We start from the raw sequence: 26773 nt of genomic DNA, 5'->3' as shown, positions 1-26773 counted from the left end.
TCTGGGGTTATTTGGTAACTTTTAGGCAACGTCTTAATGGAAGTAAACCATGTCTCTATCTTTTTGCCTGGCGTCTTAAAAACTACATTTCGCTAGACTTCATTCTCGCGTAGCTCACGCCCCGGGACACCCCTTTTGACAGTTCTTCAGCAAGGAGGGTTAGTTGCAAGGGTTTGTATCATAACATCGGGTCGTTTCAGGCAACGTAGAGACTCATTAATGGAATTCGCCCGTCCGAAAAAAACAACCATTCCTTTTGCAACAGGTTGGTAATTCATCATCGCTTGAATGTGGAAGTGCATCGTTCTGACAATGTTGACAATTTCGGAGGTAAATAGCTAGCTAAACAAGTAGCTATTAGCGTGCTAGCTACCCTTACTAGCGCCACCAGAGATGGCCACAGCTACATGATGGACTGTGTTGCCTTGATAACGGTACACACAGCATGTGCAGCGGGGGGAGGTAACCTAATCGCAAAGGCGACTGTCACAGCACAGCAAGTGTTACAAGTAGAAGTAGGCTTTGTGTACTCCGTATCTATCGCTAGTTTTAGCGCAGCTACGTTTGCCAGAGGGACGCCAGCGACAGGGAATGTGTCTAGTGTGTAGATTGCTGGCTAGCTCAGCCAGAAACGTTTGCAAGACTAAACAGTCACCGCTGCAGGTTATTTGAAGGCCGTGCAGCAGTATGTCAGGTCATCACTAACGATAATTGAGCAATGTTTTGTTTATCATTCACTGAATACTTCACTTGATGCGATTGTGACCATGTCACAAGGCTTGTGGTTTAACTTCTGCTTACAATGTTAGATCGGTATGGTAGATTGTGGGTTAGCTCAGCCTACAAATAATATCTTCAATTTTCTGACAACAGGTGTTTAATGTAGCATAATAAAGTCTAAAGTAATACTGTGCAATGGACCAAGTTATGAAATTAATAGCCGTCTACTAAGTCATTAATGCCCCAAGCTAAAGTGACAACTCTCTCTCTCAGTCTCTCTCTCTATATATACACACACAGTTCTTGAAAAGCTATCTCATTACTAGAGTGCCTTTCCTATTATGACTGATAATGCTCCGATTACCGTAAGTGGTTTAATTACCTAGCCCACAGTTTGGTACTTCCTTGTCACCTACGCCTGTCTAAACATAACACTGTTTTGTTTGAGTTAAACAACAAAGTGACAGGTACATTCAAGGCAGGCAGGCACTTAGAGGTGCAGAAGCTGTGAAATGACTGATGCTTGTAATCCTTGTCTTCTTGTAGATGTTTTGAAATATGTTGACGTGGTAAAAACATGAATAAACCCAAGATGGCAACGGAGAAAGGGTGAGTCTCTCAATCTGTCTGCTTTTCTGTGTGTTTGTCTGTCTGTCTGCCTATCTGTGTGTTTGTCTGCCTGTCTGTCTGTCTGCCTGTCTGTGTGTTCGTCTGTCTGTCTGTGTGTTCGTCTGCCTGTCTGTTTGTTTACCTTCCCCTGTCTGTCTGTCTGTCTGTGTTTTTGTCTGTCTGTCTGTCTGTGTTTGTCTGCCTGTCTGTTTGTTTACCTTCCCCTGTCTGTCTGTCTGTCTGTCTGTCTGTCTGTCTGTCTGTCTGTCTGTCTGTCTGTCTGTCTGTCTGTCTGTCTGCCTGTCGACTTGTTTACCTTCCCCTGTCTGTCTGTCTCCTCCCGTAACCTTTCCTGTCTTGCTCTGTCCTGTCTGCCTGACATCTGGAGCAACACTGAGGTCACCGTCAGCTCAAACCATTGGGCTTTGTGTCTAGACCTGATGATGTCATCCTCATTGACCCGCCACCCGTCTGAGACAGGGACAGTCCGCATTGTTCAGGCCTCGCAAACGCTTCTCATCACTGATGAAACGGTTCACTGGCTTTGCGGAGCTGGGGGGTGGAGGGGGGGGGGGGGTGTGGTGGCTGCAGGGCCGGTACCAACTAGACTGGTTGGCGTTGCCGTGACGATCGGGGGGAAATATGCGGCGTGTGTGGCTTTAACATAGCTGCTCAGTCGTTTAACTGTCATTGAACGGGAACCCGTCTAAAAAAGGGCCTGATAGACTGTGTGTTGGTGAACTTGTGCGATTTGTGTCTTTTTGGGCCATATTGCCCGCCCTCTCCCTGCCTGAGTAGATTTTTGTCTGCCAGTTAGTGTTTATGTCTCTCGTCACTTCTCTCTCTCTCTCTCTCTCTCTCTCTACCCCTCTCTCTCTCTCCTTCCTCTTTGTCCTTTCCATCTCTCCACTTCTGTCTTTAAAAGGACATATCAGCCATGCAGGGCAGAATTCACAGATTTCCTTCACTCTTCCATGGCTGTTGTCATGCCAACTGACTTTTGACCCAACCATCCCAGATGGGTTTATAATAGAACTCCAGGAATAGCTCTGTCAATCTACACAGCACATCAAAAGAGACCACATTCCATAAATATAACTAAAAATATATCTAACTGTGTGTGTTTGTGTGTCGTCTGTGGTTGTCTGTCTGTCTGTCTGTCTGTCTGTGTGTCTGTCTGTGTGTGTGTGTGCCTGTGTCTGCCTGGCTGTCTATGTGTGTGTGTGTCTGCCTGTGTGTGTGTGTGTGCCTGTGTGTGTCTCTCTGCGTGTGTGTGTGTGTCCCAGTGTTCCCAGTAACTCCAGGGTGCTGATGCTGCTGTCTCAGCTGGAGAGGATGAATGGAGACGCCATGCTGGCAGATGCTGACATGGCCAGGCAGGTCACCTCCAAGATCCTCCACCTCATCCAGACCCAGGGTGAGAAGGAACACACACACACACTATACACACATGTCCTGCTTCACACACACACACGTGTCCATCCTATCCAAACACACAAACACACAGAAGTGAACGTTGACCCCTCTGAGGGTGTGGTAGTGGAGCAGGTCAGCAGCCTAATCAGCTGACAGGGGACACTGAAGGGTGTCCTGTTGGAAATGTTGACAGGGTCAAAGGGTGAGAGGGTGAGAGGGTGAGAGGGCTCGTAGGGGGTGGGGGATGCAGGGGTGCATGTTTGGGCTGGTTGCGCTAGGTTGGCACGTCTGTACAAGTGGAAACATTTCAAAGCTGGAGGTAAGGTTTGTAACTGGACCCCCCACACACACACACACACACACACTTAGGTAGGGCTCAGCTTTCTGACACCCCCCCCCCCCGCCCCCTCGGCCTTCAACCCCCTGGTGAGTTCCCCTGCTCCCCCAGAAGCTCGTACGTCACAGGGAACTTGACAGTCGACGAAAAGCAGTTGGACTCTCGTCTAGAATTGCCCAGCAGCCCCCAGTCAGAACGGCCACACAAACAAACGCACACACTCGCTGTTCTAAGAAATGGTTGGCAAACACACACATGCATACACATGCCCAATTATTTCAGAACCAAGCTGTGTGTTTGCGTACCAAGCTGCAAAGCCTGATGGGTGAAGTGGGCGACCAGACAGACGATGAGGACCTGGCCTAGCAGCAACAGGATCCTCTGTTAAGACCTAAGAAAACATGTTGTCCTTTGCTATTAAGAACCCCTGCAAAGCCAGGCCTCTAGACATGCAAATGTCAAAGTGGCAAAGTGAGGCTTCACACACACACACTCACACACACGGACATGCTTAAGTATAAAGTATAGACACAGACACAGACACAGATAGATGATTAGTTTGTGATCCCTGAGGCTGACAGATGAGGCTGACAGATGAGGCTGACAGCTGTCTGGGCCTCATCTCCAGCTCTGGCATATCAGGTTTGTCAGTTCTAGCTCTTCTCAGCTGTGGCTTGAGGCCCCAGTTTTGTTATCCACCTGTTTGTGTGGTGACAGATAGCAGAATTCCAATACGGAGATACTGCATTCCTGAACAGGTGCGCTTTGACGCTAGTAGATTCTCCGTCTTGACTGGAAAACGAGTGTTTGTTTTGTTTTGAGAGCAGAGAAGCTGAAATGAGAAGTTCTCTCTGGGACTTCCTCTCCTGTCCCGTCCTCTCTTCTCCTCTCTCCTTTCCTCTCTCCCTTCTCTCTCTTCCTCCGTCCTGACCTCCCCAGCACCCTGCCACACCCAGAGCACTCCCCCCCCCCCTTCCCCCGCTCTGCCCCACAGGCAGGGCGAGAGAGCAAACATGGTGACCTGTTTCACAGTAATCATACACCTCTGCTCTGTCTGTGGGGTAGGGGGGGAGAGGAGGGGGAAGAGGAGGGGGGAGAGGAGGGGGGAGGCTGGAGCGAGTGAGGGTCCAGGGTAATATCCCACACATGCTTTTATTCACCCCCCCCACCTCTCCCCCACCCCTTCTTCCCCGAGTGCAGCGTTCATCATTCCTTGCTTTGCTGATAAGAGGAGAATGGAGATGGAGAAGGGGGAGGAGTGGAGTGGGGGGAGGAAGGGGAGGGAGGAGGGGGTTAGTGTTCAGAGGGAGGGATCTGGGGCTCCAGTAGTGTCAGATACAGTCTGTGCTGTAGTGTAGCATGGACAGCACAGTTACAGTCTGTGCTGTAGTGTAGCAGGGACAGCACAGTTACAGTCTGTGCTGTCGTGTAGCAGGGACAGCACAGTTACAGTCAGTGCTGTCGTGTAGCAGGGACAGCACAGTTACAGTCTGTTGTCGTGTAGCAGGGACAGCACAGTTACAGTCTGTTGTCGTGTAGCAGGGACAGCACAGTTACAGTCTGTTGTCGTGTAGCAGGGACAGCACAGTCAGATCCTGGAGGGGTTGAACACGGTGCTTTTTAGTGTTTTTCAACCTGAGAACCCCTGGAGGGACTTTAAGACCAGCGGAGGATGGAGTACAGTAGATCATGGAGATCAAGCTACTCAGTGGCCCCCCAGGTCCCCCCAGCCTCCCCAGGTAAGAGCTCAGGGCTGGGCCACTGAGGGGCGGCGAGAGGGGGTGGAGGTAGAAGCTGGACAGAGAGACTGGACAGAGAGACTGGACAGAGAGACTGGACATGAGACTGGACAGAGAGACTGGACAGAGAGACTGGACAGCAGGGAGAGACAGGAAGACATGCAGGGAACATAGGTTATGTTAACGGTCTCTCAGTGTGCTTCAGTCTGTAGATAACTCTTCCTGAATACAATTCAAGTTGTGAAACAGGTGTTAAATCATATATGTAGTCATCTAAGCAGTATTTTAAGTATCCAGTTTCCTAGCTGGGTCAGTGATCATGACAGGGACAACTATATATCCTGTTATCATAGTTTATTGTTATAGTTTAACAGTCAAGTCCATAAATCCCGATAATGACACTTTGTGCTGCTGTGCCTTGCAGGTTTTAATTGGGTGAATTAGCTGTCTGAAGTCATATCATGCTCCTCACAGGCTTTTAAAAGCCTGGAATTTTTTTTTTCCAGTGTCATTTTTCCCAGACTGCTCTGTGGTGTCGAGTTTGTGTGTTCACGAGTACAAACATGTGTATGTGTGACCGCTCGTGCGTGCGTGTGTCTGTCAGTGTGTGTGTGTTTCTGTCTGAGAGTGTGTGTTTGTGTGTGTGTGAATTGGACGGCCTCTCCGCTGAAACCTGATTTGCTTTCTTGTTTAATTTATGACTCTATAAATCAGTTGAGGGATTCCTTCACACGATCTCCAGATTCACACCCTCGCATCCTCGAGTCAGACAACCTCTCTATCTCACGCGTGTGCATGTGTGTACATCGGCACCATGGATACGGCTCTATCTGGGTGACTCCTGGCCCGGCGGTCTCTGAGTTCCTCTAAACGTTGTTGTGTCTGTGCGTGTGTGTGTGTGTCTTGTAGAAAAGACCAGGAAGGAGGTCATGTCCAAAGGTTCCAGTGGTATGGAGGTGATCCTGGCGTCTCTAGAGGTAAGTACACACACACATTGTTCCCCTTGCTGCAGATGAGTAAGTCTCTCTCGTAAAGAGATTTGATATCAGTGAGAATAACTTGTATAAATGAAAGTTTGAAGAATAACACAAAATGAAACATTACATTTACATTTTGTTCATTTGACGCTTTTTATCCGAAGCATCCACAAACAATTACACAAACAGCACAGTATCCTGCATCCTTCATTTATCTTAAAGCATTTAACATCAGTTAAACATCCCAACAGTCCGGCTCAGCAGACCACACTGGCCCATACCGGGTCAGATGGCTGAGCGGTTTGGGAATCTGGCTATTAATCAGAAGGTCGCCGGTCAGATTCCCAACCGCGCAAAATGACGCTGTGTCCTTGGGCAAGGCACTTCACCCTACTTGCCTCGGGGGGAATGTCCCTGTACTTACTGTAAGTCGCTCTGGATAAGAGCGTCTGCTAAATGACTAAATGTAAATGTAAATACCACCAGACATCCATGTCACCTGGGGACAACACCAGTCTTTCCACTTTTCTGTGAGACATAAATCAAGTGGCCCCAAAGTATTTGCCGCTGATGCCGGTCCCAGAGATGTGGTGTCCTGGTGCCCATGACCCGGTGAAGCCAGCTCCCTCCTCAGGAACGGAGCTGCTACGGCTGGCCGTCCTGTGTGGCCCTGGATGGTATTTCACCGTGTATTCATAGACCCCCTGGTGACAGGACACTTTATGAGTCTTTGTTGGACAATAGCCATACCTTGTCGCAGAGAGAGGGGGGTGGCTGTTAGTGTGTGTTTGTTTGGAGGGGGTGGAAGGGAGGGGGGGGGGGGGCTGTTAGTGTGTTGTTTGTTTGGAGGGGGGGGGGGGGGGGCTGTTAGTGTGTGCTCTAATGTGTGGCTGGACGTGAGTCTGTAGGTTTTTACGATCCTGTCTGTCAAAATGACAGACAACAAGAAAGTCTCAATGCAACTTCTGGGTAGTTAGACAACATCCTGTTGATGTCAGTGGTCAGACATTCAGACATGCAGCAATATGGCGGCTCAGTCACCCCCCAACTGCATAATCCGTGTTTTCACGTAAGGTTCATGACTTCCCCTAACGGAACATGTCAGACCATGCCCACTTGATCCTGTGAGGGTGTGTTTGTAATACCCAGCATGCTCTCTGTCTTTGCCAGAACACACGGGATCTGCAAACCATCCTGAACATTCTGTACATCCTCAATGAGCTGTTGACCGTGGGTGAGTGTCAACTGCTCTCTGATTGGACAAATGGTTGAAAACACCTTCTCTGTGATTGGATAGTTAGCTTGACGTTGTCTTTTGATTAGATGACTTGGATTATTCTGCATAGAAACATCTCTTCCTCTGACTGTTTTAGGTGGAGTGACAGTAGATATGATTGATTACTAGACTGCTATGTTGATTGGTCAGATTGTGGGCTGTAGACCAGTGATAATGGGGTGGTGTTTTACCCAATTGGAGCCTCAACCTGTTAACACCTGAGAACATCATGTGGGGCGCACTCCAAATTCGAAACAAGTGAACCCAAAAATTCATCGGATGAAGATTGGTGAATTTGTTTAGACAGACCAACGTGATAAGCTAGATAATGGGCACAGATGGTGATTGGTTGATCTGAGTGTTGAATGACAGAATGTGTGTGTTCTGTGTTCTGTGTGTGAGCAGGCGGGGGGCGCAGGGTGGGGGTGTTTGTGTCGAAGGGGGGGACAGGCGTTCTGCTCCAGCTGGTCCTCTCTGCCAGCAAGGACACGCCCCCAAGCGAGGAGCTCCTGCTGCAGCTGCACTCCCTGCTCGCCAAGGTCGGACCAAAAGGTAACACACACACACCTCTGTCTAACACACACACACCTCTGTCTAACACACACACACACACCTCTGTCTAACACACACACCTCGAACACACACACACACACACTTCTGTTTAACACACACACACCTCGAACACACACACACCTCTGTCTAACACACACACCTCTGTCTAACACACACACACACACTCTGTCTAACACACACACACCTCGAACAAACACACACCTCTGTCTAACACACACACACCTCGAATACACACACACCTCTGTCCAACACACACACCTCTAACACACACACACAATCCTCAGTCTTACACACAACCACACTTCTAAGACTCACACATACGCACACCACACATTCTCTCCTTCTCACACAGATACTCTCTTTGTCTAACAGATAAACCTTACTCACAGTATCTTAAACTGTGTGTGTGTGTGACAGACAGGAAGTTGGGTGTGAAGGCTCGTTTGAACGGTGCTCTGAACGTGACTGTGACCCTGCTGAAGCAGAACCTCCAGAACAACAAGCTGCTGCTGCCATGTCTGCAGGTCCTCAGGGTCTACTCTGCCAACTGTGAGTCCTCAACCACAACCACCTCTAGTCCTCAACCACAACCACCTCTAGTCCTCAACCACAACCTCCTCTAGTCCTCAACCACAACCAGCTCTAGTCCTCAACCACAACCACCTCTAGTCCTCAACCACAACCAGCTCTAGTCCTCAACCACAACCACCTCTAGTCCTCAACCACAACCACCTCTAGTCCTCAACCACAACCAGCTCTAGTCCTCAACCACAACCACCTCTAGTCCTCAACCACAACCTCCTCTAGTCCTCAACCACAACCAGCTCTAGTCCTCAACCACAACCACCTCTATTCCTCAACCACAACCAGCTCTAGTCCTCAACCACAACCACCTCTAGTCCTCAACCACAACCACCTCTAGTCCTCAACCACAACCAGCTCTAGTCCTCAACCACAACCAGCTCTAGTCCTCAACCACAACCACCTCTAGTCCTCAACCACAACCAGCTCTAGTCCTCAACCACAACCACCTCTAGTCCTTAACCACAACCACCTCTAGTCCTCAACCACAACCACCTCTAGGCCTCAACCACAACCACCTCTAGTCCTGGTTAATGAACCGGACCTTAACCCTAGTGGATAAGCTCAAATTGAGGTTTCCAGTGGTCTCAGCAGCAGTAACAGAATGTCCAGTAGATGGCAGATCTCAGCAGCAGTAACAGAATGTCCAGTAGATGGCAGATCTCAGCAGCAGTAGCAGAGTGTCCAGTAGATGGCAGGGCCATGGCATGGTAGCACAGCGTCCAAAACAAAGATACGGGGATGGCACAGTTGTTGACTGTGTGTGTGTGTGTGTGTCTGCTTCCAGCCGTCAACGCCATCTCCCTAGGGAAAAATGGTGTAGTGGACCTCATGTTTAAGATCATTGGGCCTTACAGCAAGAAGAACACCACTCTGCTCAAGTAAGGACTGCCTGTCTCTCCTGATCTTTAGCTTTCTTATCTATCTTTCTCTCTCTTTTTCTCTTCTCTCTTTCTCTGTCTCTACTCCTCTCTCTCTCTTTCAATCTCTCTGTCTCTTCTCTCTCTTCTTCTCTCTCTTCTTCTCTCTTTCTCTCCTCCTCTCCTTGTGTTGTTCTGACCCCTCCTCTGTTGTCACTTCCTCTTTTCTGGGTTTGCTTCAACAGAGTCTCTCTGGACACCCTGGGGGCAATGCTGAAGTCCAGTGAGTATCTCCTGCTCTGCTCCGTCACCCCCCCCATCACCCCACCTCCTCTACTACCCCAAACTGATTTTTTGAACCTTTAGACATTTTTCAAAAAAAAATGTTCAACCTTTCTAAGCTTTTTAAATTTATTTAATCCTCTTTTTGATAGTTTTTTTTCAACATGTCAAAACGTTTTTTTATTTCAACCTCTTCGAAAAATAATTTTTCACCTTTCAAAACCAGAAATCAATTCAACCTTTTGAAACTCCTGCATCTGACCTTTGACCCCCCCTCCCTCCCCTCAGAGACGAACGCCCGGCGTGCGGTGGACCGGGGCCATGTGCCGGTGCTGCTGGCGGTGTACCAGGACTGGCACCGCAACGACACGCGCCACCGCCACATGCTGATCCGGAAGGGTCTGCTGACCTGCCTGAAGAACGTCACCAACATCAAGCTGGGCAGGAAGGCCTTCGTAGAGGCTGACGGCATGAGGGTGCTCTACAACACCTCCACGGTGAGGGGGGCACACACACACACGTGTACATACACACACACGTGTATTTACACTCACGTACACACAAACATGTGTACACATACACACAGGAAAGTACACATGATGGTTAAATGGATGACAATAATGATTCTATTAATGGTGATGGTGATGATGATGACGATGATGACGACGATGATGACGATGATGGTGATGATGGTGATGATGATGATGATGGTGATGGTGATGGTGATGGTGATGGTGATGATGATGATGATGATGATGATGCAGGAGTGCCTGCCAGTACGCACCCTGGACCCCCTGGTCAACACGTCCAGCCTGATCATGAGGAAGTGCTTCCCTAAGAACCGCCTCCCCCTGCCCACCATCAAGAGTGTGTACCAGCACCTGCTGCCCCACCTCTCAGCAGGGGGGCCTGTGGCCCAGCTCTACAGCCAGCCCCCGGGGGGTGAGACACACACACACACACTAAACGTAAAACACGCAGTCACAGAAACCTCCCTCTTCCTTCTCATCCCAGCCACACAAACACACACACACTTTCAGCAGGGGGCACCCCCTCCCCCCCCCCTTCCCCCCCTCCCCCCCCTCCCCCTTCCCTGCTGTGACCCTCCACACATGTCCATTGCAGGGGCCTGTAGAAAGCAGGTGTACGTGAAGCCCTCCAGGGGTAAGACCCAGTCACAGACTCACTCTCCTCTCACGCCCTAATCCCACTCGATCACTAACAGACACACCGCACCTTCTACTGCCCACACCAGCAGTAGTCACCCCACTCACACTCTCTGTAGTACAAACTACAAGCTACCTGCCTGGAGAGCTCTGCTCCAACCCCAGTTGTAACTAACCCTGATTCAACACATCAACCAGCTCCTTAGTATAATGGGGTTAGGGTTAGGGTAGTGTTGGAGAGGAAACCTGCAGGAAGGTAGCTCTGCAGGAACAGGGTTGTAGACCCCTTCTGTAGTACATACTTGCATACTTGCATCCCTTCATTGGCTTGCTGTCACTCGCTGCACACAGACTGTCAGTCAACTGACGCCTCTTGAGTCCACGCAAGAGATCTCCAACTGCTCTTCAAACGCTTGAGGGGCGCTTGGCTCGAAGGCTTCACCCGAATCTATATATCAAGCACACCAGATGTGTTCAGAGGTTCAGATCAAATTGCGGCTGCACTCTCCTCTCCTCCATCCCTCTCTCTTCCACCCTCCCCTCATCCCTCTGTCCTCCACCCCTCCTCTCATCCATCTTTCATGGCTGCTCACTCGGGTCCTGCTTTCCATTCATCTACTCCTCCTTCTGTCAGATGGACAGAAAGTCTCATGACTCCATTCTTCTACCATGTAGACTTGATTGGGAGCCACTGTTGAATCAAGGTTTAATTGAACTCTGGTCTGTGTGTGTGTGTTTGGCCAGTGGATGATGTCGTGGATGAGAGTGACGATAACGAGGAGGCTGAGGGAGACACGGAGAACGACACAGAGAACGAGGAGGATGAGAAGGACCACAATGCCGCCGTAAGACCGCGACCGCAACCACCATCCTGCCCTCAGCCACCACACTGACCACAACCACCATCCTGACCTCAGACACCACACTGACCACAACCACCATCCTGACCTCAGACACCACACTGACCACAACCACCATCCTGCCCTCAGCCACCACACTGACCACAACCACCATCCTGACCTCAGCCACCACACTGACCACAACCACCATCCTGCCCTCAGCCACCACACTGACCACAACCACCATCCTGCCCTCAGCCACCACACTGACCACAACCACCATCCTGCCCTCAGCCACCACACTGACCACAACCACCATCCTGACCTCAGCCACCACACTGACCACAACCACCATCCTGCCCTCAGACACCACACTGACCACAACCACCATCCTGCCCTCAGACACCACACTGACCACAACCACCATCCTGACCTCAGCCACCACACTGACCACAACCACCATCCTGCCCTCAGACACCACACTGACCACAACCACCATCCTGACCTCAGCCACCACACTGACCACAACCACCATCCTGACCTCAGCCACCACACTGACCACAACCACCATCCTGACCTCAGACACCACACTGACCACAACCACGACCGTCAAAATGACACAATGAAAAATTGCTGTCCTTTCCATATGCACAATTTGTGTATCGCTTAGGATAAAAACATCTGCCAAACGAATACAATGTAAACGTTCTCTAAAGGTTCTCCTCCCGCAGAACGACGACATTGAGACGGACCTGAACAAGCTGCGTCCCAGGGAGAACCCCAGACGTCCGTTTGACGAGCTCAGGGTGTACGAGCGCTTCTTCCTGGAGCTGTCTGAAGACTTCCAGGTCTCTGGTCTACACACACGTCTGCTTCAGAACAGCAGCTGGAACATGTTCAGTTAGAGTTGACCTCTTTGTTTGCTCACAGATTCTCTGACCTCTGTTAGTGATCTGAGTGTTGCTGCTGTTCCTCTACAGGGCTTCAACTTTGAGACTCAGAAGACAGGCCTCACCGGAACACAAGCGTCAAACAAGACACAGCGACCAATCATCCTCCCCACAGCTCAGGCTTTGCCCCCCAAACGGCCTATCCCTGCACGGGCAGAGAGTCACCTGGCCAAAGGGGAACACGCCTCCTCCCCAGCCCCGCCCCCTCCATTGGAACTGGACAGCATCCTCATTAGCAAGGACCAAGACCGCCCGCCTGGCCACGCCCCCAGACCCACCCCGGGGGCGGGGCTAGAGCAGGAACTGGCTGACAAGATGGAGCGGGTGTCCCTGGAAGGGGCGGGGCCACCGAGCGGAGCCGGAGGATTGGGCGAAGCCGCGGCTGGGCGGCAAGTACAGCCTCCCTTATTGGCCGGGGGCGTGGCCGGGGGCGTGGCTTCATGGCGGGCAGCAGGAGGAGGGGTAGGAGTCGAGGGCTTGGGGGAGGAGGGGCCTGAGGAGGAGGGGGCGGTGCTGGAGGTGCCAGACACGGCTCTGCTCCTCCCCCTCCACGACCCTGACCTGTACGTGGAGATGGTGAAGAGCACCTCCTCCGTGCCCCGCTTCTCAGAGGTGGCCTACCCAGACTACTTTGGCCACGTGGCGCCCACCTTCAGAGAGCCCATCCTGGAGAGAGTATACGGAGTGCAGAGGTGACAGCTCCCTCCCTGAAACACACACACACACAGAGACGCATGCATGCAGTGTACACACGCTCACACAACACACACAGCCTTGCCTCTAACGCCCCCCCTCCCCCTCCCCCCCGCAGGTCTAAGATCTTCCAAGACATCGAGAGGATGATCCACCCCAATGACATCCTGGACAAGGTGGTGTACGACCTGGACGTCCCCAGGTGAGCTCCCCCTGCTGGCCAGCAGCAGTATCTACACCCCATAGCTAACGTTAGCGTGTAGGGCCTTCATAAGCCCCAGTCTCACCCATCCATCCTGTCACTGCTGCGTTGCAGCTGTCCAGTCCTGGATGATGGAGAGTCGCTCAAGTTTAACTCCCAGTTCGAGTCTGGCAACCTGAGGAAGGCTATTCAAGTCAGGAAGTAAGTGTTGTGTCTCGGCACTCAAAAGGGGGGCTGTCTGTCGGGGAGTTATTTTTTCAACGTTCATATTTCAATAGGCTCATGAGTTACGTTGCCAGGTTAGATCATGTTCTGTGTACGTTGCCAGGTTTGAGTATGACTTGGTGTTGAACTCGGACATCAACAGCAATCACTACCACCAGTGGTTCTACTTTGAAGTGAGTGGCATGCGCGTGGGCACCCCCTATCGCTTCAACATCATCAACTGTGAGAAGTCCAACAGCCAGTTCAACTACGGTGGGTCACTAACACAAGATGTCTACCAGGAACTGCTGTGTCCTGTTACTGGAGCTCCTGCACGTGTTGAACTGGGTGTCCAGCGTGGGTCTTTATATGTGTGTGTGTGTGTTTATATGTATGTTTATGTGTGTGTTTATATGTGTGTGTGTGTGTGTGCAGGCATGCAGGTGCTGATGTACTCTGTGCAGGAGGCGATCAGTGGTAGACCTCGCTGGGTCAGAACAGGCACAGACATCTGCTACTACAAGTAGGTCTCCAGGACGGAGCACAGCTCTGCTGTCTCTGGCTGTGTGGATGGATGGATGGATGGATGGATGAGTTGGCCAGCTGCATGGATGAGTAGATGGTTGGATGTGTGGATGGACGGATGAATAAACAGAGTTGCTTCCACACAGACCACCTCCCCCTCTCTACACCCTGCAGTCCAGTCAGGACTTGCCGTCAGCACTCCTTTTATCCATGTCACAGCCAATCAGAGAGGCCAGTTAAGTCCAACCACCTCCGTCCACCTGGCAGCCTTCTAGCAGCTTCTCTGTGTTCCCAGGAACCACTTCTCCCGTAGCTCCCTGGCGGCGGGGGGCCAGAAGGGAAGGTCCTACTACACCACCACCTTCAGCACCGCCTTCAGCCACAGGGACGACGTCTGCTACTTCGCCTACCATTACCCATACACCTACTCTACTCTCAAGGTACTAGAGAAGTATAGGACTCTACTCTGAAGGTACTAGAGAAGTACAGGACTCTACTCTGAAGGTACTAGAGAAGTACAGTACTCTACTCTCAAGGTACTAGAGAAGTACAGTACTCTACTCTCAAGGTACTAGAGAAGTACAGTACTCTACTCTGAAGGTACTAGAGAAGTACAGGACTCTACTCTGAAGGTACTAGAGAAGTACAGTACTCTACTCTCAAGGTACTAGAGAAGTACAGTACTCTACTCTGAAGGTACTAGAGAAGTACAGTACTCTACTCTCAAGGTACTAGAGAAGTACAGTACTCTACTCTGAAGGTACTAGAAAAGTACAGTATTCTACTCTCAAGGTATTAGAGAAGTACAGGACTCTACTCTGAAGGTACTAGAGAAGTACAGGACTCTACTCTGAAGGTACTAGAGAAGTACAGTACTCTACTCTGAAGGTACTAGAGAAGTACAGGACTCTACTCTGAAGGTACTAGAGAAGTACAGGACACTACTCTGAAGGTACTAGAGAAGTACAGTACTCTGAAGGTACTAGAGAAGTACAGTACTCTACTCTGAAGGTACTAGAGAAGTACAGTACTCTACTCTCAAGGTACTAGAGAAGTACAGGACTCTACTCTGAAGGTACTAGAGAAGTACAGGACTCTACTCTGAAGGTACTAGAGAAGTACAGTACTCTACTCTGAAGGTATTAGAGAAGTACAGTACTCTACTTTGAAAGTACTACATTACTACACACACTCTTAAGGTACTAGTCTCTACTCTCAGAGAGCAACACTAGTCTTGAGGTACTACACTTCACTTCTGCACTACCCTGATAGTTCTGCCCATCCGACACCCTCTCTGCCCCCCCCCCCCCTCCCCAGATGCACCTGGCCAAGCTGGAGGCCCTGAGGACCCCCCAGATCTACCTGCGTCAGGACGTGCTGTGTGACACGCTGGGGGGGAACCCCTGCCCGCTGCTGACCATCACCGCCATGCCAGAGTCCACCAGTAATGAGCACATCTGCCAGCTCCGTCAGTAGGACCCCTGTGTGTGTGTGTGTGTGTGTGCGTGTGTGCGTGAGAGGGAGCGTGCACGAGTACCTGATGCGTTCTTTTCACCTTGTGTGACAGCGTGTTTGTAACGTGTGTGCGTATGTGTGACCCCCTCCAGGGAACCGTCCGCTGGTGTTCCTGTCGTCGCGGGTCCACCCAGGAGAGACCAACGCCAGCTGGGTGATGAAGGGAACCCTGGAGTTCCTGATGGGCACCAGCCCCCAGGCTCACAGCCTCCGAGAGAGCTACATCTTCAAGATCGTCCCCATGCTCAACCCTGACGGGGTGATCAATGGCAAGTAGGTTTCACACACCCACACACCCACACACACTCACACACACACACTCACACACACACACACACTCACACACACCCATACACACACACCCATACACACACACCCACACACACATACACACACACACACACTCAGTATGTCACTCCTTATTTCTTCCCTCCCCCCCCAAGTCACCGGTGCTCTCTGAGTGGGGAGGACCTGAACAGACAGTGGCAGAGCCCTGTTCCTGACCTGCACCCCACCATCTACCACACCAAGAGCCTGCTGCAGTACCTGGCTGCCATCCAGAGGGCGCCGCTGGTGAGACAGACACAACCACAGTCCTGTACCACACAACCACAGTCCTGTACGACACTCTGTATGGTTCTACTGAACACAACCACAGTCCTGTACCACACCACTACAATCCTGTACCACACAACTGCAGTCCTGTACCACACTCTGTATGATTCTACTGAACACTACCACAGTCCTGTAAGACACTCTCTGTGTGTGTGTGTGTGTGTGTGTGTGTGTGTGTGTGTGTGTGTGCGCGCGCAGGTGTTCTGTGACTACCACGGTCACTCCAGGAAGAAGAACGTATTCATGTATGGCTGCAGTGTGAAGGAGACTGTGTGGCAGTCCAACATCAACGCCACCAGCTGTGACCTGCACGAGGACATGGGCTACAGGGTCAGACACACACACTGACACACACACACACACACACACATAGATAGAGATATACACACTCACACATAAACACACGTGTAATAATGTTAATTGCCTTCAACTTCACCTAAGCCATCAGACACACACCCCTACTGACAGCATCTCCCTCCCCCTCCCCCAGACCCTGCCTAAGATCTTGTCCCAGACTGCCCCTGCCTTCAGCATGGCCAGCTGCAGCTTCGTGGTGGAGCGCTCTAAGGAAGCCACAGCCAGGGTGGTGGTGTGGAGGGAGATAGGAGTCCAGCGGAGCTACACCATGGAGAGCACGCTGTGTGGCTGTGACCAGGGCAAATACAAAGTAGGCCCCCGCGTGTGTGTGTGTGTGTGTGTGTGTGTCTGCGTGTGTCCAGCAGGTGGAGCCAGAGACTTCGTAGACAGCTTGCACAATCAGTGACTCATCGCAGCCTTATGGCTTTGTGTAACGCGTGCACGCGTGTGCCCTGCTCCAAACTGAACAGCTCTTTCCATCTTTGTAGCTGTGCGGTCTGTATTTTTTGGCGGCACCCTGACTCTCCTAGCTCTGTGTCGCCAACGTCAACATCTGCACAGCATAGGGCCACAACAGGGAGTTGCCAGGTTGGCCGGACTTTAACCCCCCGCCCCCAGATCCCTTCTAGGAAAGTGTTTGTGCAGATGCACGGGACATAAATCTTGGTGGTTGGAGGAGATTGTCCCGGGCTGTAATCCGACCAGGGTCTGCTCTCTTCTCTGGACGTTCTGTTCACTCTCCAACACGCTCCCAGAAGTCTGTCTTTCTGTCATTCCCTCATTCTGTCTCCCAATGCGTCTCTCTCAGTGTGTGTCTATCAGTTAATCAACCTGTCTTTCGGTCTCTCAGTAAACCAGTCTGTAGGTCAGTTGTGCGTCTGTCTTAACTCAAGTCCTGTCACCACAGGTGTACAGTGCACACGTTGCCATTTCAACCATTAATAACATACAGCCCCTCTCCCTCCCCCTAATGGATGGATGAACTAAAGCTTGCACACACACACATGCATATACACACACACACCTTATGGGGTCAACAGTAATTTGACTTTATGGATCTCCTTTTTCCTTGATAACCTCCTCTTCCTTTGCCTCCTAATTCCTGTTATTCATCCTCTCTACTACCCTCCCTCCCCCTCTCCCTCCCTCCCTCCCCCTCTCCCTCCCTCCCTCCAGGGGCTCCAGATCGGCACCAGGGAGCTGGAGGAGATGGGAGCCCAGTTCTGTGTGGCCCTGCTCAGGCTGAAGCGGCTGACCTCCCCCCTGGAGCTCCGTCACCATCCTCACCTGCTGGACGTGGAGGGCGACCTGATCGAGACGCGCGTCAAAGTAGCCAGGTGACCTCTGACCCCAGACTAGCTTCTATGGAACATTGTTCTAAACCCAGACTAGCTTCTATGGAACGTTGTTCTAAACTCAAACTAGCTTCTATAGAACGTTGTTCTAAACCCAGACTAGCTTCTATGGAACATTGTTCTAAACCCAGACTAGCTTCTATGGAACGTTGTTCTAAACTCAGACTAGTTTCTATGGAACGTTGTTCTAAACTCAGACTAGCTTCTATAGAACGTTGTTCTAAACCCAGACTAGCTTCTATGGAACGTTGTTCTAAACTCAGACTAGCTTCTATGGAACGTTGTTCTAAACTCAGACTAGCTTCTATAGAACGTTGTTCTAAACCCAGACTAGCTTCTATAGAACGTTGTTCTAAACCCAGACTAGCTTCTATAGAACGTTGTTCTAAACCCAGACTAGCTTCTATAGAACGTTGTTCTAAACTTAGACTAGCTTCTATAGAACGTTGTTCTAAACCCAGACTAGCTTCTATAGAACGTTGTTCTAAACCCAGACTAGCTTCTATAGAACGTTGTTCTAAACCCAGACTAGCTTCTATAGAATGTTGTTCTAAACCCAGACTAGCTTCTATAAAACGTTGTTCTAAACCCAGACTAGCTTCTATAGAACGTTGTTCTAAACCCAGACTAGCTTCTATAGAATGTTGTTCTAAACCCAGACTAGCTTCTATAGAATGTTGTTCTAAACCCAGACTAGCTTCTATAGAACGTTGTTCTAAACTCAGACTAGCCTCTATGGAACGTTGTTCTAAACCCAGACTAGCTTCTATGGAGCTTCCTTCTAAACCCAGACTAGCTTCTATGGAGCTTCCTTCTAAACCCAGACTAGCTTCTATGGAACGTTGTTCTAAACCCAGACTAGCTTCTATGGAGCTTCCTTCTAAACCCAGACTAGCTTCTATGGAACGTTGTTCTAAACCCAGACTAGCTTCTATGGAGCTTCCTCAGTGTTTCCCACAGATTAGAAAACTATATGTGGCGGGGGGGGGGGGGGGGGGGGGGGGGGGGGGGGGGGGGGGGGGGGGGGGTCGAAATAATTCACAAAATCAACAACAACAAACAAATAATTTCTGCATATGCAGGTAGCGACGCTGCATACAGGGTGCTAAATAACTATTTAACTGGTCGGCTCCATGACGCCGGGTAAGTAGCTAGCTCTTGAAACTTCTCACCAAAAGAACGAAGGGGAACCTTCGATTAAGACATGTCCGTCGGTACCTAGCGAAAAGTAGCCTCAACTTTCCTAGACCTTTAGCTACGGCACTAATGCTGAAGGCTCGCTGATGTAGCTGTCGGTCTCACTAGAACGGCGTATGCATTGTTGCTAACGTGTGCTGACGTAGTGACTGTGTGTGTATGTGAGAAAGACGCGTGCGTGAAAGAGACGGAGGGAGAGCAGGGAAAGGAAATGCAGCTGAACGAATACGCTGCGTGTTTTTACCTAAATAGCGATAAAAAAAATGTTTTACGTAACGCAATGTGTGGCGGCCGGTGTTGATTCTGTGGCGCACCGCCACAAATTAGTCTATGTGTGGGAAACACTGTTCCTTCTAAACCCAGACTAGCTTCTATGGAGCTTCCTTCCAAACCCAGACTAGCTTCTATGGAACGTTGTTCTAAACCCCGACTAGCTTCTATGGAGCTTCCTTCTAAACCCAGACTAGCTTCTATGGAGCTTCCTTCTAAACTCAGACTAGCTTCTATGGAACGTTGTTCTAAACCCAGACTAGCTTCTATGGAGCTTCCTTCTAAACCCAGACTAGCTTCTATGGAATGTTGTTCTAAACCCAGACTAGCTTCTATGGAGCTTCCTTCTAAACCCAGACTAGCTTCTATGGAGCTTCCTTCTAAACCCAGACTAGCTTCTATGGAACGTTGTTCTAAACCCAGACTAGCTTCTATGGAGCTTCCTTCTAAACCCAGACTAGCTTCTATGGAGCTTCCTTCTAAACCCAGACTAGCTTCTATGGAACGTTGTTCTAAACCCAGACTAGCTTCTATGGAGCTTCCTTCTAAACCCAGACTAGCTTCTATGGAGCTTCCTTCTAAACCCAGACTAGCTTCTATGGAACGTTGTTCTAAACCCAGACTAGCTTCTATGGAGCTTCCTTCTAAACCCAGACTAGCTTCTATGGAGCTTCCTTCTAAACCCAGACTAGCTTCTATGGAACGTTGTTCTAAACCCAGACTAGCTTCTATGGAGCTTCCTTCTAAACCCAGACTAGCTTCTATGGAAGGTTGTTCTAAACCCAGACTAGCTTCTATGGAGCTTCCTTCTAAACCCAGAATAGCTTCTATAGAGCTTCCTTCTAAACTCAGACTAGCTTCTATAGAGCTTCCTTCTAAACTCAGACTAGCTTCTATAGAGCTTCCTTCTAAACTCAGACTAGCTTCTATAGAGTTTCCTTCTAAACTCAGACTAGCTTCTATAGAGCTTCCTTCTAAACTCAGACTAGCTTCTATAGAGCTTCCTTCTAAACTCAGACTAGCTTCTATAGAGCTTCCTTCTAAACTCAGACTAGCTTCTATAGAGCTTCCTTCTAAACTCAGACTAGCTTCTATAGAGCTTCCTTCTAAACCCAGACTAGCTTCTATAGAGCTTCCTTCTAAACTCAGACTAGCTTCTATAGAGCTTCCTTCTAAACTCAGACTAGCTTCTATAGAGCTTCCTTTTAAACTCAGACTAGCTTCTATAGAGCTTCCTTCTAAACCCAGACTAGCTTCTATAGAGCTTCCTTCTATACTCAGACTAGCTTCTATACAGCTTCCTTCTAAACTCAGACTAGCTTCTATAGAGCTTCCTTCTAAACTCAGACTAGCTTCTATAGAGCTTCCTTCTAAACCCAGAATAGCTTCTATAGAGCTTCCTTCTAAACCCAGACTAGCTTCTATAGAGCTTCCTTCTAAACCCAGACTAGCTTCTATAGAGCTTCCTTCTAAACTCAGACTAGCTTCTATGGAGCTTCCTTCTAAACTCAGACTAGCTTCTATAGAACTTCCTTCTAAACCCAGACTAGCTTCTATAGAGCTTCCTTCTAAACTCAGACTAGCTTCTATGGAGCTTCCTTCTAAACTCAGACTAGCTTGTGTCCCCGGCCTGCTCACCTCTGGCCTGGCAGCTCTGATGTCTGCTGTGTAGCTGCCTGTCATCAGCATGCTCTGATGTCTGCTGTGTAGCTGCCTGTCATCAGCATGCTCTGATGTCTGCTGTGTAGCTGTCATCAGCATGCTCTGATGTCTGCTGTGTAGCTTCCTGTCATCAGCATGCTCTGATGTCTGCTGTGTAGCTGCCTGCCATCAGCATGCTCTGATGTCTGCTGTGTAGCTGCCTGCCATCAGCATGCTCTGATGTCTGCTGTGTAGCTGCCTGCCATCAGCATGCTCTGATGTCTGCTGTGTGGCTGCCTGCCATCAGCATGCTCTGATGTCTGCTGTTTAGCTGCCTGCCATCAGCATGCTCTGATGTCTGCTGTGTAGCTGCCTGCCATCAGCATGCTCTGATGTCTGCTGTGTAGCTGCCTGCCATCAGCATGCTCTGATGTCTGCTGTGTAGCTGCCTGCCATCAGCATGCTCTGATGTCTGCTGTTTAGCTGCCTGCCATCAGCATGCTCTGATGTCTGCTGTGTAGCTGCCTGCCATCAGCATGCTCTGATGTCTGCTGTGTAGCTGCCTGCCATCAGCATGCTCTGATGTCTGCTGTGTAGCTGCCTGCCATCAGCATGCTCTGATGTCTGCTGTGTAGCTGCCTGCCATCAGCATGCTCTGATGTCTGCTGTGTAGCTGCCTGCCATCAGCATGCTCTGATGTCTGCTGTGTGGCTGCCTGCCATCAGCATGCTCTGATGTCTGCTGTTTAGCTGCCTGCCATCAGCATGCTCTGATGTCTGCTGTGTAGCTGCCTGCCATCAGCATGCTCTGATGTCTGCTGTGTAGCTGCCTGCCATCAGCATGCTCTGATGTCTGCTGTGTAGCTGCCTGCCATCAGCATGCTCTGATGTCTGCTGTTTAGCTGCCTGCCATCAGCATGCTCTGATGTCTGCTGTGTAGCTGCCTGCCATCAGCATGCTCTGATGTCTGCTGTGTAGCTGCCTGCCATCAGCATGCTCTGATGTCTGCTGTGTAGCTGCCTGCCATCAGCATGCTCTGATGTCTGCTGTGTAGCTGCCTGCCATCAGCATGCTCCATCAGCCTGCCTGCCATCAGCATGCTCCATCTGTTCATATTTCATCATCAGACAGAGCCAGGGTCCCTGGACAGCTACACTGGACAAGCTTCTGCACTAAAACTCTGTGTGTGTGTGTGTCTGTGTGTGTTTCTGTGGGGGATATTGAGGTGAGTGTGTTTCTGTGGGGGTGGAAGCTGAGGTATGTGTGTGTGTGTGTGTCTGTTTCTGTGGAGTCAGGGGGATATTGAGGTGTGTGTGTGTTTCTGTGGAGTTGGGGGGATATTGAGGTGTGTGTGTGTGTGTTTCTGTGGAGTTGGGGGGATATTGAGGTGTGTGTGTGTGTGTTTCTGTGGAGTTGGGGGGATATTGAGGTGTGTGTGTGTCCTGGGCCAGTCCGTGCAGCCTCCTCTAATGGACTGTAATGGTTGAAGCTCTTTTGTTCAAGGATCTTAACACTCCTCTCCAGACAGCACTCTGTCCATCCTGACCATTATACCACCACACACACACACACACTCAAACCACGCCCTGCTAATCTACTTTACGTCTCTCTGGGGCGGGGCGAGGGGTTGGGGGGGGGGGGGGGGGGGGGGGGGGGGGGGGGGGCAGGGGTCAATGTCTGAAGCCCCACACAGATACTCTCCACAGGATCCAGTTACCCCCCCCCCCCCCTCCTGACCACCATCATCATCATCTCACCCATTAGAACCACTAAAACCACTGAACCTCAGAGAGCTGTTTACCATTTAACCACTAAACCACCACATCAACACATCACACTGCATCTCCTTAGCACACTCACACACAGCCACACACACACCACACACACACACACCACACACACACACACACACACACACCACACACACACCACACACACACCACACACACACACCACACACCACACACACCACACACACTCACCACACACACACACACACACACACACACACCACACACACCACACACACACACACACACACCACACACACACCACACACACACACACACCACACACACACCACACCACACACACACCACACAGCCACACACACCACACACACACACACACTCCACACACACTCACCACACACACCACACACACTCACCACACACACACACACACACACACCACACACACACACACCACACACAGACACACACACACACACCACACACACACCACACACACACACACCACACACACACACACACACACACACACACACACACACACCACACACACACACACCACACACACACACACACACACACACACCACACACACACACACCACACACACACACACACACATACACACACCACACCACACACACACCACACACACACACACACACACCACACACACACCACACCACACACACACCACACACACACACACACACCACACACACACCACACACACACCACACACACCACACACACACCACACACCACACACACACCACACAGCCACACACACCACACACACACCACACACACACCACACACCACACACACACCACACAGCCACACACTCACACACACACCACACACCACACACACACCACACACACACCACACACCACACACACACCACACAGCCACACACTCACACACACACCACACACCACACACACACCACACAGCCACACACCACACACACACCACACACACACCACACACACACCACACACCACACACACACCACACAGCCACACACTCACACACACACCACACACCACACACACACCACACAGCCACACACACACCACACACCACACACACACCACACAGCCACACACACACCACACACACACCACACACACACCACACACACACACACACCACACAGCCACACACACACCACACACACACCACACACCACACACACACCACACACACACCACACAGCCACACACACACCACACACACACCACACACACACCACACACCACACACACACCACACACACACCACACAGCCATACACACAGCCACACACACACCACACAGCCATACACACAGCCACACACACACCACACACACACCACACAGCCACACACACACCACACACACACCACACAGCCACACACACAGCCACACACACACCACACAGCCACACACACACCACACACACACCACACAGCCACACACACACCACACACACACCACACAGCCACACACACACCACACACACACCACACAGCCACACACACACCACACACACACCACACAGCCATACACACAGCCACACACACACCACACAGCCATACACACACCACACAGCCACACACACAGCCACACACACACCACACAGCCACACACACGCCACACACACACGCACACACGATCAGTCATTGTAACATTCTTTCATCTGCTCCTGCTGTCTGAGCAGTTGTCCCCACGGCCAGAGCCCATCTGTTAAAGTAGGGGCTTCTGGGCCTCCACGACAGGATCTTCTGCTGATTTGTTGCCGGGGCGGCGCACCGCGGGGCTCGGTTGCCACGTCACTGACGGTTGTGCTGTTGTCGTTGTCGTCCCTGTTGTTGCCTAGCAGCCCGACCACCTACGTGCTGGAGGAGGATGAGCCGGCGTTCCTGGAGGAGGTGGACTACAGCGCCGAGAGCAACGACGAGGACCCCGACAACGACCCCGACAACGACCCCCAGGACAGCCTGGTCCGCTCCGAGGCCAACCAAAGGGACTCGCTCACCTAACCTGACCCCTGACCTCTGACCCCTGACCCCTGATCTGACTCTGCTGCCTCACAGATCTAACCAACCTGCCTTCTCTCTTTCAGCCTCCTCTCTCCTTCTCTCCCCTCTGTCCTCGCCTGCCCCTGACCTCACTTCCTCCTCAGTTCTGACCTAGGTTCTGACCTCACTTCCTCCTCCTGTCTGTGGTGCATCATGGACGTTGACAGTCCATCCTCTATCTGCCTTCACTGATCCACATGGTAGAATGTTCGCGTGTTTCACACACGCTCACACACACACACACACACACACACTGCATATGTTAACTCACATGTCTCAAAGTTGTCTTGAGAAACCACAAGGTAGAGAATGTCCAGATGTTACACACAGCTTGTGGTAGGATGAAGTGGGCCGTATGCAGTCCTTCATATTTCCATAGCTATAACAGTATTACTATTTAAACTCAATAGCAGCAACGCACAATACCACTATCTCCCAGTAGCATCCAGGTACTGACAGCTCTGTAGGAAGTTAGCTACAAGTGTTTGCACATTGAATTTACCAACTCACGAAGGTTTACTGTATAAGATGGAACCTCAATTGGCAAAGCTTACCTCACACACACACACACACTCACATACTGTCTTAAACACACACACATTCTTTCTCACATACACACACACTTTCTCACACACACACACAATATAAAACAGGTCATAGCTCAGCCCAAAGCTGAGCCGGTGTGAATGTCGTAGTGAATCCACTCCCCGGCCTCTGGATGTGGAGGGAGCTTGCCTGTAGAGGAGCTCCACAGGGGCGCGGCACGGAGAATGATTGGTGCTTTTTTTGGGGTGGGTGGGGGTGGGTGGGTGGGGGTGCTAAGCAGATCTCTGTTGTAACGATATTCTGGTTTTCTAGATGTAGGTGTTATTAATGATGTTTGTACAGTCAGCGCATGGCTATTTTATGTTCTTTTTCTAATTTATTCGTCTGTATTTTATTTGTGAGATGTTACACACACTGTTATGTAAATTAGGCTGTGTGTGGGTGCCCTGTGTGAATGTAAGGTTGTGCGTGCGTGTGTGTGTTTGGATTTAAGTTGCGTAAGAGGGAGTTGTCCAGTGGTGAACAGCTAAACAGACGGACATGTTTTTGTGGGGAACTAATACAGAGCGTTTTGATTTGGTTGAAACAGAAATGATTTAACGCCTGCTATGAAATCATTGGGAATAAATGTGAATGTGAACTATACATGTCTGCTTTCAGTCGTGTGTGTGTGTATTTGAGAACTATACACGTTTGGAAAGGGGGTTTCGAATTAAGAAGTGGGAAAGAGAGTGGTCATTCTATCCCGAATGACGCTTGTTCTAATGAGTCGACTGACCAAATTACCACTTCTCTCCTCAAATTCCACGTGTTTATGGATGGAGGGATGAGATAGGAAGAGAGCTGAGAAAGAGGGAGAGAGGAAGGGTGGGGTTGAGAGGAAGAGAAGAGAATGCTAAGTGGAGTGGTTGGTGTGGAGCACTGGCTCGACGCCCTAAACTTCCTGCCTCCCCTCTGTCAATCACACTAGCTGGAACAGAGAGAACAAAAACTGCCCCCCCTCCCTCCGTTCTCTCCCCCTCTTCCTCCCCCCCTCCATGCTCCACGCTTATGTCTGCTGAGACTCTGTCTCCACTGTGGCAGTGTGAGACCCCATGCTGTGTCCTAGAAAAGTAGAGGCAATTATCCCCACACTCCCCTTCAGCTCCTCTGGATGCTGCCTCCACTCTGCACCGGCCTCAACAGCTCCTCTGGATGCTGCCTCCACTCTGCCCCGGCCTCAACAGCTCCTCTGGATGCTGCCTCCACTCTGCCCCGGCCTCAACAGCTCCTCTGGATGCTGCCTCCACTCTGCCCCGGCCTCAACAGCTCCTCTGGATGCTGCCTCCACTCTGCCCCGGCCTCAACAGCTCCTCTGGATGCTGCCTCCACTCTGCCCCGGCCTCAACAGCTCCTCTGGATGCTGCCTCCACTCTGCCCCGGCCTCAACAGCTCCTCTGGATTCTGCCTCCACTCCGCCCCGGCCTCAACATGCAGGCTCACGGTCAACATCGACACGCCAAGACACCCGTT

At 50.7% G+C, this 26773-nt stretch overlaps 1 protein-coding gene across 5 annotated transcripts; it reads left to right on the top strand.

The window, feature by feature from the left end:
* The first annotated feature begins 128 nt into the window (after positions 1-128).
* Positions 129-25906, top strand: agtpbp1 (ATP/GTP binding carboxypeptidase 1). Of its 5 annotated transcripts, none has more exons than XM_047016583.1 (27): positions 129-265; positions 1267-1329; positions 2616-2746; positions 5731-5798; positions 6969-7032; positions 7480-7626; positions 8065-8196; positions 9017-9110; positions 9335-9372; positions 9660-9868; positions 10136-10313; positions 10497-10535; positions 11282-11382; positions 12108-12224; positions 12357-13018; positions 13138-13221; positions 13336-13422; positions 13550-13698; positions 13861-13948; positions 14246-14390; positions 15268-15418; positions 15558-15738; positions 15909-16038; positions 16279-16410; positions 16571-16747; positions 17614-17774; positions 24517-25906. In XM_047016583.1, the coding sequence occupies exons 2-27, from the start codon at positions 1298-1300 to the stop codon at positions 24674-24676; spliced, it is 3657 nt and encodes a 1218-aa protein (XP_046872539.1). In that variant the 5' UTR covers positions 129-265; positions 1267-1297; the 3' UTR covers positions 24677-25906. The 5 variants fall into 5 exon arrangements, with proteins under 5 accessions (XP_046872539.1, XP_046872538.1, XP_046872543.1 ...); XM_047016582.1 differs by having other exon boundaries at positions 24514-25906; XM_047016587.1 differs by lacking the exon at positions 10497-10535.
* The last annotated feature ends 867 nt before the right edge of the window (positions 25907-26773 follow it).

The sequence above is a fragment of the Hypomesus transpacificus genome, unplaced genomic scaffold (assembly GCF_021917145.1).
Source record: "Hypomesus transpacificus isolate Combined female unplaced genomic scaffold, fHypTra1 scaffold_416, whole genome shotgun sequence".
Taxonomy (NCBI): Eukaryota; Metazoa; Chordata; class Actinopteri; order Osmeriformes; family Osmeridae; genus Hypomesus; species Hypomesus transpacificus.
This window is presented reverse-complemented; position numbering and strand designations above follow the sequence as displayed.